Consider the following 21,547-nt stretch of genomic DNA (forward strand, 5'->3'; position numbering starts at 1 on the left):
CCTTTTGTCAATGAATTCAACATGATATATATTGATTAATTTCGGTTCTTGAATGATCTTTCATGAACGAATGCTATGATTGAGTTAATTGGAAAGTTAATGCAGCCTAGATGCTTGTTGAATTGTGTGAGTTAGCATAATCTTTAATTAGTTTGTGTTAATTAGTAGGTTGGGTAGGAATACCCAATTACCTCACATGGCCATGATTGGGATTGGGTTTAAATTGCATTCATATTTCAATTCTTCATAGGAATATGCAGATGTTGATTTAGGATGCTAGCTTATGTGTATTGGAAAATACCATATTGCCATTCATTCCAGGTTCTTGATATATTTTGGGGTTGTAGTATTACTTTAATATTTGCATTATACAATTCAGGGGAGGGGAAACTTGATTCCCAACACTATTTTCACTCACTAAGTTCCCTCTATTTGCTTAATCTCCATTTTAGTTCTTTAGTTTAATTACCTGTTATTTGATATTTTGATTATTTAGTTAGTCAATTACAAATCAATCTTGTTAATCTTGTTTAATTCAGTTTTACTTTTACATTGAAAGTTAAAGATAGAATTCTCCGTGGGATCGATACTCTACTTATCATTTATTACTTGATTGCGACATGTGCACTTGCGTAACATCTTGGTACACAAGCAACACCACTCAAGCTAGTGGACAAGTAACAGTTTTTAATACACAAAGTCACAAACCAAGCAGAATTTAGGGAAAACTTTGAATCCCAATCGCAAGGATTGGTCCAATAATTTGATAGATGCATTTTGAGCTTACCGGACTGCATATAAGATCATATTTAGTTAATCTCCTTATTGTTCCGCGTATGATAAAGCTTGTCATCTTCTAGTTGAGATGGAACACTGTGCTTTTTGGGCCGTAAGAAAGCTTAACTTTGATTTGTCTAAAGCTCAAACTCATAGAGAACTCCAACTATCTGAGGTGGAAGAATTAAGGAATGATGCTTATGACAATGCTAAATTTTCTAAAGAAAAGACTAAGGCTTTCCATGATAAGCACACCTTTGGGAAATCTTTCACACCCTGGGAAAAAGTTCTGCTTCGCAATTATACATTGCATTTGTTTCCAGGAAAGCTTCGCTCCGCTTGGGAGGGTCCTTATATTGTGCATGTTGAATACCCCTATGGTGCTGTGGAGATTATGAATCCTTCCACTATAGTAACTTTAAGGTAAATGAGCATAGATTGAAGCCATTCCTTGATATGCCAAGTGTTGATAATATAGAGGTCATGGATCTCCATGAGCCTATTTACATTGATGACTGAAAGGTATAACCCTCCTTCGCCTTGTCCTTGTTTTCTTTTCTTTTCACGCATACATTGAGGACACTGCATTAATCAATTGTGTGTGTGTGTGGAGGGGGGGGAATCAAGCTCCTTTGTAGATTTTGATTTTGGCTTTTGGCTAGTGTATATACCCTTTCTATTGCTATGATGTCTAATAATGGAAGTGATTTTGGTAGCCATTGAGAACACATAAAAACCCTGTTGAGAGGAAGGTAACTGGTATGTATCTTGAGATGGGACTTCCCTTAGAAAAATAAGAGGCACTTAAAGTGTTGGACCATCTATGGGTCTTGTGGGTCCTTGCTCCTTTGGTTAGGAGTTGAGACCATTTTTTGTATAGCATGACACACAAAAAAATATAAAAATAATAAAAATAAAAAAGACAGTAAAAAGTAAAAATTGAATTCCTTGGAACTAGACAAGGCACTTCGACTCAGGAATCGAGGTGACTTGATCAAAACTCTTAGGAAGGAGATTATTGAAAAGAACTCTAGCGTCATTGTCTATGTAGGCATATGCACAAAAGCAAAGTTACAAAGTAACTAGGGTTTCTGATGTTTGAACCACCATGTCATTCAAGCTAACCGTAGTGGAGTAGAGCGGAGTTCACTCTCAAAAAGGAGAGAAAAATAAATAAATAAATAAATGTGAGTGTCACCAGTGCCTCGATGAGAATGGTTAGTTAAAAATACTTCAAAACCTTAGTACTTGGTCCCTTACTCTATAAGTGGTTTTGCCTAAAGGAGATATGTACTTGAAAGATATAAGGTGAGTCACTGATTAAGAAGTGTGCTTAGTCTCAATAGTCAATGTGGAATTATAAAGTTCAAGTGTGGGGGACTTAAATCAATGGTGAGGAGAATTGTTACAACTATTGATTGTGTATATATGCTTCCCAATTGTTAGAGTTAGAATTTGCATTATTTTTATTTTGAACTGAACTAGAATTTTGGTTGTATATTCACTATAAACACCCACGAGACAGATCTCGTCCTCTAGGGATAACCTAGTGGTTTAAAGGCTGTTACACATGCTAAGTGTAACCATGACTCCTACGAAAACAAATTAGCATTTTATTTTGTTAAATTAGTTTCATTCTAGCATTTGTCTTTTTCTTTATTTTCGCTTGAGGACAAGCTTAGAATAAGTGTGAGGGAATTCCTAGGGCATAAAGCATGAATTTTACACACTTAAAAGTGCAGCATTTGGTTTTTTGTTGATTCCGTAGATTTTAGAATGTTTTAGGAGCTAAGCAAATATTTGGAGTTTTGGGTATGAAACATGCAATTCTACACTTAACGAGGTCATATTCAAATTCTCAAGTGCAAAAAGGGCCCGATTTGGAGCATAATGAGCCACGAGTGAATTGAGATGTGATTATGGGTCAACTCCAAGAATATCTTAGAAATAAAAGAAGCCGATTTTGATCTATGGCTGAGATTACTTAGAATTTTATTTTTGTTGAAAAAGAAAAATATTAGTATATGTATGGGACTCACAAGTAGTCAATGATTAGGGATCTTCCAATTTTTTCATATATTTTCTAGAATATTTTATTTTATTAGATTTTATTTCCTTCCTTAATTATTTTTCTCTCTCCCCACCCACTTTCTATTTTTTCCCCTTTTTTTTAATCTCACACTAACACATATATTTTCATTAATGGAAGAAACAAGTGTTTCCACGACTCTACCACCTCGTCAATTCTGTTCCACTTAATCCCCCTTTCATGACCTTATATCTTTCCGGGCTAAGGAATGGGAAATCTTTCTCCTGTTACATGAATCAAATGTCTCATTATCAAACAATCACTTATTCACAAACCTCGTGTGGGGCTAATAGTTTTCATTTCCCATCTCATGGAAAACCCTTTTCGCTCTGCTTAGCCCTGTACCCCTATAGGGGTATTTTAATGATAGGTTCTATAGGAACTGGACGATCCTATTTGGTCAAATACCTAGCGATACTTTTTCTCTCTCTCTCTCTCTTTCCTCACTCTTCTTCTCCAGGTTTCTACAATACTATATTTTTTATTGTTTTTTCTCTCTATATTCCCACTTTTTTTAATTACCTTTTTTTGTTTCCTTTTTTATCTCACACTAACTCATTCTTTCCTTTTATATATATATATAATTTTTTTTCTCTTTCCTCCCTCTTTCTTCTCCACATTCCTACAATACTATCTTCTCTCTCTCTCTCTCTCTCTCTCTCTCTCTCTCTCTCTTATATATATATATATATATATATATATATATATATATTCCATTCTCAAACGATTTCTTTCTCTTTATTTATTTATTTTTTCTATTCTTTCTATTCCCCCTTTTTCTTTCTCTATTTAGTTACTCTATTTTCTATTCTTTCATTTAACTTTAAACAATTATTATTATTATTTTCTTTCCTTATTTATAATCCCTTCACCAACTTCCATAATTACTCCTCTCTTTCTAGAGTTAGGTTACGCTTTCTTTTCTCTTTAATTTATTTAGGCTTTTGTGGTTCTTTGAATGCTTGGTGGGTTCTACTTTTTTTATTCAATGTTTACGTCTAATTTTTTTAATGTAATGCAATAGTTATTCAAGTTGTTTAGTTTCCTTTCTGCAAGTGTATTCTCTTTATTTCAATCAATGTAAATTCAAGTTCAAATTCAGGTTCAAGTTCAAGTTTCAAAAATCTCTGGGTTTGACAATTGCAAATTTGGATTGCCCAAGATCTGGTTGAATTTTGAATCGATCAAGGATTCTTTTTTGTTATTCAAGATTCAAAGATGCAAGTAACTTTCGTCATCAATCTTCTCCCACCTCCATTCCTGCTTCTGTCTCCCCTTCTATATTCTTAACTTAGGATTTATTTTCAGCATTTATTTACTGTTTCCCTTTCCTGGTGGGTCCTTATCAAAGATGCGTAAAGTCGTGCCCTCTCTTTGGTTAAGGTTCTCTTTTTATTTATTACTCTTTTATTTGTTCTATTATTTACTTTCTGCATTTTTTTCTTTTACATCCGTTCCCCGATCAGTGGACTATAAGCTACGGCACAACAAAGTCACCTTAGTTGCACTCCCCTTCCCTCGATCCAGAGCTGACACTCGAATCACCTTCCTTTTCTTTATTTATTTTTCTATTCTAATCAATTTTTATTCCTGTCATTATTTATTTATGCATTTTCTTCTATTAGATGATGAATGGTCAGATAATGTCTATTTTTATTCTTCTAACTCACGTTACCGTTAAGAGGATTAAAATTAAGTGGAATATCACCTTGAGATCGACCCATTAGCTACACAATATCATGCGCTTGTGGTTACTTTTATTTCATGAACAAGCTATTTGCAATTTTCTTCAAGCTTTGTTTACCTTCCTGTTGTAGTGTGTGTGTGGCGTGATGATATCGTGTGTTGCACAGATTTATCATCGAGAATATAGGGCTGCGAAGAGCTGATTCAGCGATGTAAATAGGACTCTCCCCCTTGCCGAAACTCTAATTTGGACCCAAAACCTAACCCAAGTGGCACAATTAGTGGGCTCGCCGAACCCTAGTAGGGGCATAATGGTCATTTTCCACTTATTTTGTTAATTATTTTATTCCAGTAATTTTTGTGATCCAAATCTGATTTTGCTTCTTTATTTGAGTTAGTTTAATGAGTCCTAGTTAGAGTTGGAGTGGCATTTGGAATCTATTTTAAATTGAGATTCCTTTTGGATAATTAGCTACTTTTATGCAAGTTAGTTTCTCTTATTTGCAGTTGTTATTAAATTGGTTTGTAAAACATATCCTAGTGTATAAAGGATTCCCTAGTAAAGTTTTATTTCCTAGTTAGTCTTAGTCTTACCTTCCAAATGTAAGGTTATATATAGCCCATCATTCTCATTGTAAAGATAAGTTAAATTGAATACAAGAATCTGGATTTGAGGAAATTGAGTCATGGCCTTTCTTGGAAGGGTCACAGCAGGTTTATAGATCATTTTCTTCGAGTCCTTGCAGCAGTACAACAACAGATAGCAGCCCACAACCATAACCAGTAAGTCCAGCCCCCATCCCCTCCTTCCTCACCTGCAACCCTCCCCTCACCGTCCTTTCTTGCATAAGCTTCCCCAGCCCACCCCCATCCCTGTGACAGCCCCAAAACCTGTCCCCCACTCCTGCGGCAACCCCTAGGACGCGCCCCCACCCTTCCCATACCCTACAGGATTCCTTCCCCTCCTTTTTCTACCTTTTAGTCCCCTATTTCCCCCTCTTAGTTCTTGCGGCAGATCTGAAAAAGAAAGAAAGAAGAAAAGAGAGATCAAGAAAGAGCCCAAGAGCTTACCGAGATCCGTAAAAACCTTCCCAAGAACCATTCCTACACCTAAAGAATCAACCTATAACATCCCCAAACCCTTCCAAACCGCTATCCGCCACCTTTCTTTCAGCCCCATGGTGATTTTGGGTATCTCAAAACCATCCCATAGGAATTTAAAAAAAAAAAAAAAAAACCCTAATTCATCTCAAAACCAACCCATATCAACTTAGTTAAATCCTAAGTTGTTTCTAGGATCTTCCCAGACCCAAACCATTCCATATCTTCTCAACAAAACCTTAAACCCATCCCACTCTTTACTCAAAAACTTCCCAATCTTAACCATCCCATCTAGGTTTATTAAAGTCTCCCATTCCCCGGTTTGATAATTACTTCGCTGCTTTACAAAAGGAAAGGATTCTGGGCTAATCCTAATTCTAGGGAAACAATCACAAAACCTAACCCTAGATCATTCAGGGTTCGATCTAGGAAGGTGCTGGGTTCTAATCAGAATCAAGTGGATGGAGGAAAGGCATTGAGACAGTATACCATTCCAGCAAGGTCATTGATGCAAAGTATTTCATTCCACATTTGAGAATAGTGTCTGAAAAATGTTAACTAAACTTAGGGACATTTTAAGGAAACCAGTTAAGAGGGAAAAGGCATAACAATGCGAATCAAGTGAGAACACCAAGGGATTGCTTGTACTAATTGGACCAGTTACAAGAGCACGGGCCAAGACATGTAAATAAACAATTAATGGGTTCATTTAGAAAATCAAATCCGATTCAAGTTGAAGATGTTGGGCCCAACAATTACCAAACATACTTAATTTAATTCAAGTCAATGATGGGGCTCCTCAAGAATAATGTTGAAGATTAAGATAAGTTGTTGTAGAGGACATGAATAAAGTCAAGTCATCACTGTTTTGGTCAGGACAAGTCGCTCCTTTCTGTTTAAAATTTGGCCATTATTCAACCGTTATTTTTTTTATCACTATTATTATTATTATGGGTAATTTTCATCTGCACCCCCTGAGGTTCGATCCCTGTCATTTTTAGTCCAAACATATGGACATTTTGCATCTGCCTCCCTTGAGGTTTCCAAAAGATAAATTAAGGACAAATTATGATTTTTATGACCAAAATACCCTTACATCTATTCTACCACAAGATTTGCATCATGTACTTACAATTAAATCCAACGGTGAAAATCAAAAGAGGGAAATATTTCAGTATAAAAAAAAAAAGAAACGAGAGATTTTCTACTTGGACGAAGCAATCGTGAAAGAAGAGACGGAGAGTTGCAGGAATTGATTCTAGGTTTGGCACGCCTATGTCATCCAGATGCAGTTGCGTTCGACCAGAAAGGAACATCTGCGGATGAATTCATGAAGATCCACGCTGCCTATTCAACACTCGCCGATCCTCAGAAGCACAACAATTACGACCGAGATCTCGATCTAATCAGCCGGCGACGATTTTATAGATCTTCTTCATCTACGGCATCTGATTATGCGGCATCAGCAGCGTGTTCGATGTCTGGATATTCTTGTTGTACTTGCCGGAATTGGGAAACCGATCAGTGCTGGTAAAAAGGGTTTTGGTTCCTATAATAGCCGTTGTGCTGGTAAGAGAAAACAGAGTATCCACGCCAAGAAAAAGCATGTACATAGGGTGATATTCCCTTCAAAGGCAAATTGGGATTTTGAATGTGGCGCCTTGGTTTGGAAAATTGGAGGCCGGAACGGCAATTAGGGTTCAGAATTCAGGCATGGCTATTCAACATCAAGGACGCCAACGAGAATACCCTTTTTCTGTCAAAGCAATGCAAAGATTATTAGAAATTTGAAGTTCCTGACAACTCAAATAAAAATTCATTGTTATCAACCCTGGGTTTCGACAACTCAAATAGTGGCGAATGTCTGGTTTATCTTCGTGATCACCACTTCCCTCACAACTGATTCCAGGTTTGGGCAACTGAAGGAGTAGAAGTTCTACAGCAGCTGTGCTTCTCCCTTCCCCATCATCACCACCACCAGCCGCCATCCTCCTCTTCCTACCCTCGCCCTCTCCATCATTATTCATAAATTTTCAAGATGCAAATACCCACGCTTTTGATTTTCACCGTTAAATTTAATTGTGAAAGACATATGATACAAATCTTATGGCAGAATAGAGTTGAGGGTATTTTGGTCATGAAAATCACAATTTGTCCTTAATTAAACTTATTAAATACCTCAGGGGAGGCAGATGCAAAGTGTCCATTTATTTGGACTAAAAATGACATAGATCAAACCTCAGGGGGTCCAGATGAAAATTTATTTATTTTTTTGTGACAATTTAGTCTACGAATAGAGGCCTTAAGCTCACTATTGTAAAACAAGTATGATGATAATAAATGGTGAAATGTTTCCTCTGAAGTTCTTTTAAAAGAATTTCTTTCTATGAACTTATCAAGTCTTTGACTTGTGGTGTCCTCTCCCCATGCCCTTGATTCATGACCCTTTATAGTCACTGGGTTAAGGCTCCCTCTTGTTATACTGTTGGTTCATGTTTCTTATAAACATCGGGTCACAGTCCATTGATTTTAAATTTGTATCTTTAACTTTCCTAGACAATATTCCAAATTATTGTTGTGGGGTCTCAACAATATTCCATATAATAATATCAAGTTCTAGTGTAACGACTGTTGCACTAAACCTGAATGAAGAATTCTCAAAGTCTATCTAAAGAACACTGGATATGAGATTATGGATAATATTGAATACCTCTTTGTTATCCAAATAAGAGATATTAATATATGTACAGTAGATTAGATGTGTACACAACTAAACAGCCACATTAAGAAATGTCACAGAAGCAGTAAAGGAAACATTCTTACCATCGGGCAACTTTGCAGGAACTACTACGTTACCAGGAAGAAAAGGGAGGCGCGGGGAGGATTGAAGTTGCAGACAAAAGTCAGAGAAATTTACATACCAGTGGCATATCAAAAGCAGTGAAGCCTCCAACAGGTTTATTTGAAACAAAGACCATGCGCACATTTGACAAATAGATTGTCCCCTTGGCATTCACTTTACCCCCGTGAGTTCTGAAGACAACACAAATACAAGGACAACTTGGTGTTACACAAAGGAGGGTAGTAAAATATACCACAAGCACCCCCCCCAAAAAAAAAACCACAAAAAAAAGAAAAAAGAGAGGATAAAACACTGTACTTTGACATAATCAAGCTACATATAAAAGCATGGTCTGAGAAAATTTTCAAGGAAACCATCAGCTAGAAAATGATACTAAATTATTTGTTCTGGTAGTTCCTTCCAAACATAATGCAACATAAATTAGGCTTTTTCCCCACTAGATGAGGTCTGCTATGTTCAACTCCTTATTAACTTATTATTACGACAACAACATGCCTTTTCCCATCTAAACAGGGTCAGCTACATGAATCCTGGTCTTCCAATCAGCTCTATTTGAGGCCATACTAGATGTAAGACCTAAGCTATACATATCCTCTCTAACCACTTTGCTTAAGGTTATCTTAGGTCTGCCCCTAATTCCTTCGATCTAGATTAAATTGCTTCTCCACACAAGGGCATATAAAGGCCTCCCTTGAATGTGCCTTTGCCACCTTAAGCAACTTTATCGTAGCTTATCATTTATTGAAGCTCCTCCTAATCCAGATCTAATATCATCATTTCTTATCCTTCCTAGTTTCAAACCCACTGGGGAATGAATCTTTTTAATGGGCATCCATAGCAGATCAAGCAGACGAAGAAAGCCTTTCTTTTAGGCTAGGGTAGGGGAAAAGAAGTTCCATAAGGCCCTTCTGTTGACCATCTTCCAAAGTGAAAAAGAATCTAAAGATAAAGGCTGTAGGAGCGGACTGCTCTACATTCAGCCACACCATAGTGACCCCCGAAGCGCTATGGACGGGACGAAATCCGTTTGCCACTCATCCATCTTAGCATCTTCATTTATATGTTACACTGAGTCTATATAATGCTTCTTAACAGCCCAACACTCCACACCATACATCATAGCTGGTCATACGACAGTCCTATAGAATTTTCCTTTGAGCCATAAATGAATACATCAATCACCTAAGAACCTGGGCACACCTGTCCAATTCACCCATCCTATTTTAATTCTTTGGGAAACATCATCCTCTATATCACATTTTAATTTATGATTAAACCAAGGTATCTAAAATGATCGCTCATGTGGAATCTCCTTCTCATTAAGTCTCACCACTTGATCATCTGTCCGATCACGATCAAAGTTACACACTAGATATTTTGTCTTTGTTCTACTTAGTTTAAAGCCTTTCCATTCCAAAGTTGTTCTCCATGATTCTAATTTGGTATTAATTCCTACCTGTCTCATCCACCAAAACAACATCAATAAAAAGCATATAAATGGCAACATTTCATTAGTTGGATGAGGGAGGGACCAAAACAACAACCCAGGCTTGTATCACCTTGACACCACTCGACTCAACTCAATCTCATCCAAATGGCATCCATACACGGATCCTTTTGTCCAGATAGCTCTATCCAAATTCATAGTTGTTGCTAGTCCTAAGTAATCTATGTATTTCCTCACCACCTCTAGACATTTTAGGCCTATCCAATGGAGGGTCAGTTAGAAGGAGGTCCAGACGAAATCTTAATCATGGTGGCGGATCTTGCGAGATATCTCGCTATTTTGAGATAGTGAGACGAGATCTAAGAGATGGGAGATCTCGCCATATCTCGCCGAGATCTCGCCTCTCTCTTGCTGCAACCAACAAAACTTGCTAGAATCTTGATTTTTGGCCGGAATTTGTTGGGGATTCAATTTCTAAGCATCTTTAAGACATCTACAACATCAGATTATCATCATTCAAACCTATTTCAACTAGATCTTCAACAAAAGTAAGATTTTCCCCCAAATTTGAATTTTTTCAAATAGAATGTTCTACAATGGATGTGTGAGTCTAGTGTAAATATATGTTGATCCACAAGCTTTGATCTACACTTTCATGGAAACCAATTTAATGTGACATTTAAACCAATATGACATACTACAGTGATGAGTTGACTTAGGAGTCATATGTGGCTACCGTTCAAGAATCGGTTGATGCGAACGTTGAGTGATACTCTTGCTATCTTGTAGTCTTGTAATCTTATTACTCACATACTCTTGTGATTGTGAACTTATGGATTATGATTTATGACTTACTAGAATTCGAAAACTCCTTATGGTTGTAAAATTTTGAAGATGAGTAAGTTCTTTGATAGTATGATGTGTAATGTATTTGATACTTTATAGTTGATAACATGAATTACATGATATCTCTACATTACATGTTGTCTAACCTTGCATTTCATAGCATTTCGGTTTTACACATAGGGTCGACTTAGAAGACATACTTAGGGTTATTTTCTCACAAATCTAAGGCCACCAATGTGTTCAAAAGGCCTTAAATAGGCTAAATACCAAATTTCAGCCCAACCGAGGCCCTAAAACCCACCGAGATTACGCCAAAATTTTGGTAGATCTCAACCGAGATCTCGCCATCTCGGTCGAGATCTCTCTATTTTGGAGTGGCAAGATCTCGCTCGAGAGCGAGATCTCCCACCATGATCTTAATTGCTGGGAAAGGATATCACATAAGAGGCAAGGAAGAAGAAGAAGATGGTTACAACCACTTCCTAGTAAACCAGTTGAGCACTGCAAGCAGTCTCCTTGAGGAAGAATGTACCAGACCAGCTCTCATGTACCTGTTTTCTTTACAAATTTACTTAAACTGAACTCCCTTACTCTTCCCACAATGAGGGTCCAAATAAATGGATAAATGGCATACAGATCATAAAAGAAAAAGGAATTAAAGACTCCTAATAAATTAGATTTGTCTTATCTTATGAAAATGAACAACTAACATGACCTCCAAATCGAGGGCCAGTCTTCAGGATCACTTCTAGTGAACCAGCAGCAAAATTGGGGTTCTACAAACCCTACAGTTATGGTGTAGGGCTGCCAGGATTGGGTCCAGGGCTTAGGATTAGGGTAAACAGGGTCCAGGTGTGCCTTAGGAGCCAGGGTTTATTGAATTTCAAATCCGAACTTTTCTGTAATATAAATTCAGAATTGGAACTTCAAGTTCAGGGTTTGGGAGAAACTAGGGTTTGTAGTTTTTAGGGTTTCCAGGTGGTGGCTAGGGTTGGGGGACTGAAGGTAAAGCAAGAGGCGGGGGTGATGATTCCAAGAGGAAATTGGATTCTGGTAAAGGGTTGGAAAGATCTAAGTGAAAGAAGGCTAGGGTTTCTAGGGTTGGGAAGAAGGTAAAATGCAGAATTTTAGGGTTTTGGGTGGAAGGAATGGCACTAAGGTTTGGGTCGAAGGAAAAGGGAGGGAAGAGCGTATTGAATCCTAGATGGGATGGAATGCGGATGAGTGGTTGGTTCAATCTAAGGTTTAGGTTTTGGGGCAAAAAGATATGGCTTCCGCAAGAGAGGAAAAAGAGGGAAAGGGGAAAAAAGGGGGCTGGGATGGGGCTTGGGTTTGGGGGATAGGAGGGGAAATGGAGGAATTAGGGTTATGGGGAGGAGTAGGGCTGCCACAGGATAGGGAAGGAGAGAACAGGGCTGCAGTGGGGCAGGGGATTGGGGATTACAAGAACGAGGGCTAGGGGAGGGGTGAGGGGTTGCCGTGCTTGTAGTGGGAAGAGAGATTGAAGAAGAGGGCTGCAAAGGAGGAGAAAGAATAGAAAGAGAAGGGGTAGGGGTAGGGGCTTTAAGTACTTGTAGGGGGAAGAGAGATTGAAGAACTTCAGCAAACCAGAAATCACAAGCAGCCGAGGCTTCCTCCTTGGAAACCCTGCGACTCCAGTCAATTCTCCTTCACCAAAAACTTTATTCAATTAATCATAGGGTAATTTTCATTTGGACCCCCTAAGGTTTGATCCAAGTCAATTTTAAACCAAAAAAAAATTCACAACTTGCATCTGCTTCCCAAAAAAAAAACCAATTGAAGACAAATAGTCACTATTTAACTCCCTGGTTTTCATTCACAACCGTTGGCTTAGTTTTTGCACACATGTCATGATCCTGATGACTGTGGTAAAAGGGTATTTTGGTCCTAAAACTGACTATTTGTCCTCAAATGGTTTTTTGAAAACCACAGAGTAGGCAGATGCAAGTTGTCATTTTTTTGGGGTTAAAAATGACTTGAATCAAACCTCAGGGGGTCCAAGTGAAATAACCCTTAATCATAATCTGCATGTTTACAAGTAGAGGGCTATATTTATAGCCTTATGAGGGAACAACAATAGGACTAAATTAGGACTCAACATAAGAAAGCAAATGAAACTAGGACTTCGACTTGACTTATAATCTGATATTACTAAGGACTCTTACTTATCATACAATGATTCAAATTATATAACATAAGTAGGACTCATTTCCTAGTAGAACTTGGACTACAACTAAAGGAATCCATCTCTAAGTAGAACTTCTAACTTGACAAGGACTCTTTCATATCTTTATCAAAACTAAATCAAATACTGAAACAAAACTAGAGTTGGACTCCTACTACGGTCGAGTCATTCTCATCCGCTCTGTTCTACAGTCTACCTATCTTTATTGGTGTGGAATCTTCTCCATTCCCAAATCCACACAATGGAATCCTTATTTTGTGCCTTCCTTTGTTCATCCACCCGGTCAATTGGTCTTCCATCTGTCGCCCTACCTCCGAGGATGGCCCGAGAATCTGCCAGATCTCTGATGTTAACTTGGCTTGCCTTCTCAAACTTATCTGAAAAATTGCCTTAAAGCATGACTCTATTTGGGTTATGTGGGCCTATTCTTCCCTTCTCCGGTCGGATTCCTTCTGGACTGTTCCTATGCCTACCAACCCATCTTGGGTCTGGAGGAAAATCCTATTACTCCGTCCTCATGCCATCTCCGCCATCTCTATCTCCATCTATACTGGCTCCTCCACCTCCTTTTCGCTAGACCCATGGCATCCAATGGGCAGTCTCTATAACCACTTTGGTCCCACATTGTCTATGATACTCGCATTTCCAAATCCACCCCCTTTGTCAGCCTTCATCTCATATGGATCTTGGATCCCTTCCCCCCGCCCATTCTCTCACAGGTTTGGGAATCTCTCCCCCCCTCTTTCTAACTCCTCTTGTGACCTTACCATTTGGCTCCCCTCCCACATCAAACCCTTCACCACCTCATCCAGGGGGCGGACCTATGAAGGGGCCGGAGGGGGCCATGGCCCCCCCCGGATTTTTTAAAATTTTATCCATATTCCCCTAATTCCTTTAATTTTTTTTGGTTTTTTCTCTTCTCACATGTGAAATGTCACTATTTGGCCCCCCCCCAATATTGTGAACAATTTTAAAAAGTAAAATGATGGGTATAAATGTCATTCCTAATAAAAAACTAATCTATCAATCCCTATTTATTCTCCCCTCTCTTCTCTCTCATTTTTTATTCCTATTTATTCTCTTCTCTATAAACGTGGGTTAAAGGAAATTTTTGAAAAAATAAATCTTATTAGGTATTTAAAATTCAAAATGTTATTTCTAATTAAAAACTAACTCTTCAATCCCTATTTATTCTCTTATCTCCTCTCCTCTATCCTCTTTTTTTCCTATTTATTCTCTTCCCCTTCTATAAGCGTGGCTTAAGAAAATTTGAAAAAAAATCTACTCCACAATTAAGTTTCTTTCTCTTTCTCAATTTATTCATTGTTTATTTTTTTTCTCTTTTCTTTTGTTATTCTTTTTAATTTGATTTTATGTTCTATGTTTATTTATTTCTTCTGCAATTTTTGTTATTTGATTTTGTATTGTGAATAAAATGTCTATACTTAGTAGGTAACTAACTACCATTGATTTGCATTTCTTACCTAAAAATTTTTTTGATTTGCATTTAACTTTTTAGGGTTGAAGTCATGTGTATATTTTTTTATATTGTTGCTTTAATTTTACCTATATTTTGTCGAAAAAAAAAATATCATTATTAATAATTTATCATTTTTTTTTCAAATGTGTGGGCCCCACAAAATATATGTGGGTCTATTCTTTAATTTAATAAAATAATTTAGCGGTGGGACTCCAAATAGGAAGGTTACTGGCTTTCATTCTTCGGCCCCCCCCACTATTGCATCCTGGGTCCGCCACTGACCTCATCGGCTTGGAACCTCCTCAGATCCCACAACCCCAAACCCCCTGGACCCCATTGGTTTGGTTCAAAGGCTACATTTCCCGCCACTCCCTTGGAGAGCCCTAAACCTTGCCCTCCCCACCCAATCTTTCCTTTCTGACCGCCACATCCCTATTAACCCAAATTCCATCCTCTGCTGGTCCGGTGTGGAAAACCTTGAGCACCTATTCTTTTCTTGTCCTTTCTCCAGATCCATCTAGGGAAAAGCCCTTACCTCCATATGGCCCCATTCGAGGCATTCATACGGTTTTGATTGAGATTGGTCTTGGATTTTGAGGAACTTTGTAGGTTCTTCCATCTGCAATCGGATTGGTAAGCTAGTGTTTTGTGCCTTGGTCCAACACCTTTGGTGGGAGCGCAATCTTCGAAGATGGACTTCCAAATCTCACTCTATAGACAGGATTTGGAATGCTATCTATTTTGATGTTTCTTCGAGACTATTAGCTATTCCCCACCCTCTGTTGATGATACCCCAAGGAACAGGCTTATTATTGTCTCTTGGGGTCTTAGTTCCTCTTTCCGGTGTTCTCCTTAAAGACCTTGTTCTCTTGTTCCCTTTTCTTTAATATAATTATTTATTCAGTCAAAAAAAAACATGCTGAATCCAACTAACCCTAGTTAGACTTAACTAGAACAGTCCAAATTTACCAAATTGCCCTTTATGCAAAATTTCCTTGAGAGCTGTAGGGCATTGGGGTGCCACCCTAGGCCTTGTTTCAGCCCTTGGAGTGGCCCTAGGTCTGGTTCACATCAACAAGAAAAGACAACTCTCCCTTCCATTCATGCAATGTGGACCCTCATACAATCTAATTGCTAAAAGAGTTGAAGAAATCCTGATTTAAGTTTGAAGGACACAACATTAGTTTTATTTATACTAATACCTTAACAAATCAAATCTTTCCAGTGTGAGAATCTTACAAGAAAATATAAAATATCCTAGCACACCTACCCTTAATAAGGAAACCCAAAAAAAGAAAAGTAAATCTACTAATACCCATATCTAACACCTAATTCTCTCATACAACACACCCCCTCAAGTTGGAGCATAAATATTTATCATGCCCAACTTGCCAACGATATAACCGAATATCTTCGCTAAGCTCTTTAACTTGTAAGCACATCAGCCTGCTGATTGTCTCAGGTAACAAAGGTACTATGAATCAATCTAGCCTCGATCTTTTCTTTGATAAAATGTCTGTCAGTCTCCACATGTTTGGTCCTGTCACGCTATACTAGATTGTGAGCTATGTTGATTGTTGACTTAGTATCTGAGTACAACTGTATAGGAACACCTCTGAAATCTGACCCAATCTCCTGAAGCAGCCCCTTCAACCATTGTACGTCATAAATGCCTTGAGAAATTGCCCTAAATTCAGCCTCAGCACTAGATCTGCAACCACAGCCGGTTTCTTGCTCCGCTAAGTCACCAAGTGACCTCATACATACCAACAATACCCAGAGGTAGATCTTATATCATTCGGACCAATCTACATATGTATATGCCTCAATCTTCAAATGTCCACGAGTTGAAATCAATTCCTTTTCCTGGAGTGGCCTTCAAGTACCTCAAGATACGATATACTCCAAGTGTGAGTAGTAGGGATCATACATACACTAGCTAACAAGACTGACTGCAAATGTGATGCCTGGTCTGGTATGAGATAGATAGATCAACTTCTCCACCACCTTTTGATACCTCATCTTGTGAACCAGTTTTGTGTAAGTTAGGTTCAACAGGAGTTTTAGCAGGCTTACATCGTAACATCCTAGTTTCCTCAAGTAGATCCAGAGTATACTTCCTCTGAGAGAGGGACACCACTAGCTGAATATATCAACTCCAGACCTAGGAAATATCTAAGCTTTCCCATATCTTTAATCTCAAATTCAGTTCCCAAAAAGGTCTCGAAAGCTAAAATTTCATCCTCACTGCTGCATATGATCACAATATCATCCAGATTCATGTAACTAACACTAATTAGAGCAAGAATGGAAGCAGAACTTTAGGGTTTCAGGATCTGGGACCTTTTAACTAAGTTTAGGAACTTCTGATTTCTGTTCTGGTTCCCTATTTACTGCCAGAGCTGAGAACTGAATGGGGTGGGAGGGGTTCCTAAAGGTCTGAAACAGCAAAGGGAGGGGTTACCAGGGCTTGCAGGGATGAGGGGGTATGGTGCTACTGTTATGCGCAGAAGCTGGGAGGAGCTAGAGTAGGGGTGCCATGGCCTAGGGAAGGTGGGAAAGGGGTGGGGGACACTTCTGTACTTACATGTAAACAATAACAGCTTGTTAGACTATGTTTGAATGCTTTGAGGAGAAAAAGAAAGTTAAAATTGCAGAAAACTGTCTCAAACCCAGCCACAGGCTACCCATCCCGGGATCCCACGACTTCTCTCAAGTCCATTCTTCAAGTCATAACTTTATTCATCAAATCAATCTGAAAAAATACAACCGTTGACTAGGCAATATATAGCACAAACTGACTCAACTTAAGGATTCCTAACTAATAGGGATCGAACCACCTCATAACTTGGACTTTAAGCTAACAAATACTTGCTAAATAAGGACTCAACTACTAATTTCAGAATATAACCAACTCTAAGAGATAAAGTCCCTTAGATAAAGACCTTATCCCAACCAACAAACAACTATATCATAACCATCCAACCGACTGACTGACTTCATCTAAAACTCTTGAATAAAAATTGAAAAAAAGAGAGCAGATCCCTGACCCTGGGATCGTTGGTGGGGGGGGGGAATGAGACCCATATTCAGCACCAAAAGGGCAGGGGGAAATTACCAAAATACCCTGACTTCATCTAAAACTCTCAAATAACAATTGAAAAAAAGAGAGTAGATCCCTGACCCTGGGATCGTGGGGGGGGGGGGGGAACGAGACCCATATTCAGCACCAAAAGGGAAGAGGAAAATTACCAAAGTACCCCCAGCGTAGTTTGGCCAATTTTAGGAAGCTTCTTGGGTCTGGATTTTTGCGCCCAATTTTTGGGGTTTCCTGAAAACATTCATCTCTTGATGAATGTGCTTATCATGTGATATAGAATAAAATTACCAAAGTACCCCTAGGGTAGTTCAGCCACCTTTAGGAAGCTTTTTTGTGACACCCAGCCCAAATCTAGCCCGAAAACCCGATCTGTTTTGGGTGAAGTCGGGTTTTGTTTAATGTTGACTTTGAAGTTTGACCGTGATTTCAGTTTTACTATCTTTGAAAATCTTAGGAAGATGTCTTTGTGGGCCATCTCAGTAGAGGATATGGTGTTTGACCCAAAACCCACGGATATTGATGATGGTGTTTCCTTATGGGAATCTTATTTGATTTGGTGTTGAACTATTTATTTGTTAAGAAGAACTTGGTTGATGGACCTAAAGCTTAGTTGGACCTAGTTTGAAGACATCCCTCCATACTAGGTAAGTAGTATGATGTGTTGAAAGAAGCCCATCCAAAAATATTGAAGTTAGGCCCATTAAATCCCTATTTTTGAACAAGTTGTCCAGGCAGTGGCATTTTGGTAAATATCTGTTTTGAAGGTTTTCAAAAGCTTTATTTCTTTTAATTTCGTGGTAAACTATTCCCATTATGTTTCTAAACCTCTAGATAGTGTGGGATCGATCTTTGAACTTCCTCTTTGGCAACCAATCAACCAACAGGGTCAGTTTGGTCAGTTTGGTGAAACCCTAGTAACTCTTGAACTCTTTGTGCTATTTAAAAGGGGGAACTCCATGTATTTCACTCTCAATCTGTTTCTAAGCCTTGGGAGAACGTGGGAAGATCCCTAGAACCTCTCCTTCGAAGCCAAGGAAGATCCTCAAGTATCTGTTCAGGTTTCTTCAGCGGTTTCTCTTCTAAAAGGTTGGTATTCAATTCGCTTCTTCTTTAATTCATTCTTTCTTCTCTACTTCTGATTTTCTGATCATGAGAAGGGTATTACACTACTGTAATGACCTCTTCTTTAATTCTTTTAGCCCTAAAGTGAATTCCACAATTCACTCTATGTTCTTGAAAGCCATATAGCGATGATCCTTGAATTTGATTCCACCAAAGCTCTTGATGATACTTTCCCTGAATTTTCTACCCATGTTTATTATTGTGGGGAAGGTCTCATATTATTACCATGACCTTCCCTTGTGTCCTCATGATTGAGGAGTTGATCCCTGATATTCCCTTGGACCTTTGGAAACCAAAAGGGAGAGATTTTGAGGGGAAATTCTTGGGTAACTCTCATGAGAGGGTAACCAATTGGCAACCCTTTTATTTTCTATTAATTCTTTGGACTCTCCCCAAAACCTTTCTTGATTGTAAATTCTTTGCCCTAAGGGTGAATCTTTATTCTCCCTAGTCTTTTCGTGGGATACACGGATTCTTGTTAGTAAATCCCTAATTGTATGATTTGAATTTATTTCCCTTCACTTTAATTGAGAACCTTATTTTCTCTCATTAGTAGACCCTTCCTAATTCCATTCTTTATTTTGAAATACTAATGAGATATGCCTTTATCTATCTTGGGTTGTTTTTGTGAGAATTATTTATGGGTAACTCTCAGGGGAGGTAACCAACTCTCATGAGAGCTAACCATATCTGAGACCCTATTGTTCTTTTATTTGTTGGAAACTCCCCAACACTTTTTCAGATTGTGCATTCTTTGTTTCTCTTTCCCATGGGTGAATCTTGATTCTTTGTTTCTCTTTCCCTTGGGTGATATTTGTGTTAATCTAAACTTGATCATCTATGTTTTCTTGTTTTATTGGCTATCAATTTATTTCCCTTCATCCGGTGCTCTCAACCTTTTCATTGGGAGCCAAAAAAGGGTGAAATCCTAACCTCTTGGATCAAACCAAGAACCCTTAGTTTGATCTTGTTAACAGCCAATCAATGTGTTTTCTTTACTAAAATTGTAACCTATCATTCTCTAATTCTTTATCCTTGACACACTATATTTTCTTCATGATCCATGTTTAACCTAATTAGGATTTCTAATTATTCTTTCTTCGTTCTTGTTCTTGTTTGAGATCAGGAAAAAGATGATGCATTCTTGCAACCATCTATTCCATGATCTAATTCTATTCTTTGAGATCTTAATCATCATCATGATCTTAACCCTAGCTAATAGATTCTTGAAACCTTAACCCTAACCCTTGAATGATCTTTCTGGAAACCTCTTGTAACCTTCCATGTGAGGGAAACCTCATGGGTAATGTTTCTGTTAACATAAACTAGATTTCCTATGATTTCTTGTTATTTTCTTGATAACAATCATTCCCTCTCTTTTCGTGATCATAACCTTTTCATGAGCCATATGTTATGATGAAACCCTAACCTCTTTGTTACAAACCTATTATGATTGATTTTTCGGACTATGATCTCCCCCATGTCTTCATTTGGGTTAGGTTGTACTTGGTCTTCAACCCCATGAGCAAAGCACCCTTGTATAGCAATATACATGGGGGCGGTTGCTAGTGGCGGTTGATTAAACCAAGCGACTGCCTTAAGCGACCGCCCGGTTCTGTTTGCGGGAAAATGCCCTCTTTTGCCCCCTGTTCGTTATAAATAGCATCCCTCGCCCTATTAACGCATTATTATGTTCGGGATTGCTATTTTGGGCGATTAGGCGGCAGTGGAATCGTGCAGGATTCAGGTCTGAAGTGTTGTTAATGATATGAAACCTTTTCTCTTCTATTCTTGGTGATTCTGATTAAGGTAATGAATCTCCATCTGCAATTCTCTTCTTTTTAACCTCTAATTGATATGAACCCATCTCCTTTTTGTTAGTGGTTACCCAATTGATTTGTTGTACTCCCTTTCCAATGTTCTTGATGAGATCCTGTCCATAAACGAATCCCTGCATTTGTTAATGGATAGATCCAGTCAAGGGAAGAGTTTCTGGGTAATCCATTTATGATGTTTGTTAGTTTTCCCTTCACCTATTGTCTCTAGGAGTGTTAGATTCGAGACTTTGGCCATGATCACTCGAAATCCGGATTGAAAACGGATGATCAGAAGCCTGAGTTTCGGATTGAAACTCTCTATTTTTGGGGCGGTCACTAGTGGCGGTCGCTCAACCTAAGCGACCGGCTCAAGCGACCGGCCGGTTTCCAGTGTCTGTGTAAGTTTGATTTTGGATTTGTTTTGACTCTTGACTCTTATATATTCTTGTAACCCTATGCCTAGGTGTTCTCTGTTTCAAGTAAAAGTCTTATAATAGTTTCTGGAATTCAAGTTAGAGGAATTTTACATAATTACAAGTAAGGACATGCATTCTTATTTATATGCAATTACATATACATAATGATTCTGTTGTTCTATTTACTATTCTTTGATCATGTAACATGCTGTAATTGTATAAAGCATGTGAATCTTATTGTACACTTGCTGTTTGTGGTATTCCTTGATGTACTTCATCTTTCATGATATTGCACAACTGTTCATGGTATGATAAAGAGTGATTGTAGTGTAGTTGTGATGGAAGGGGTATTCCATTGGGATATCTTGGCTTGGGATATCAGAAGGCTGTGGAATGGGACACATGCCTGCTGATGTCTCCAGCACTATCATGAATACTTGATGACATACTTAGGGAGTCTAGAATTGCATGGCTAGGTACCCCACATGCTATTACCCTTTCGGCAGGGGAATTGAAGCCGGGTGACCCGTGACAATGGTGACGTGACTATGTTTCATCCAACAGCGGTAACCAGTCCGTGCGGAGACTCAGTGGTCC

At 38.4% G+C, this 21,547-nt stretch overlaps 1 protein-coding gene across 1 annotated transcript in view; it reads right to left on the bottom strand.

The window, feature by feature from the left end:
- The window catches only part of LOC149006161 (classical AGP protein), a 64,735-nt gene that overhangs the window by 23,333 nt on the left and 19,855 nt on the right, over window positions 1–21,547 (bottom strand). Inside the window, exon 2 of the mRNA XM_089164646.1 lies at window positions 8,575–8,686. Within this exon, the coding sequence (XP_089020772.1) occupies window positions 8,575–8,686 (112 nt within the window). The remainder of the gene's footprint in view (window positions 1–8,574; window positions 8,687–21,547) is intronic.

Source organism: Hakea prostrata, chromosome 8 (assembly GCF_041222555.1).
Source record: "Hakea prostrata isolate BN-2017 chromosome 8, UWA_Hpros_2, whole genome shotgun sequence".
NCBI classification, from domain to species: domain Eukaryota; kingdom Viridiplantae; phylum Streptophyta; class Magnoliopsida; order Proteales; family Proteaceae; genus Hakea; species Hakea prostrata.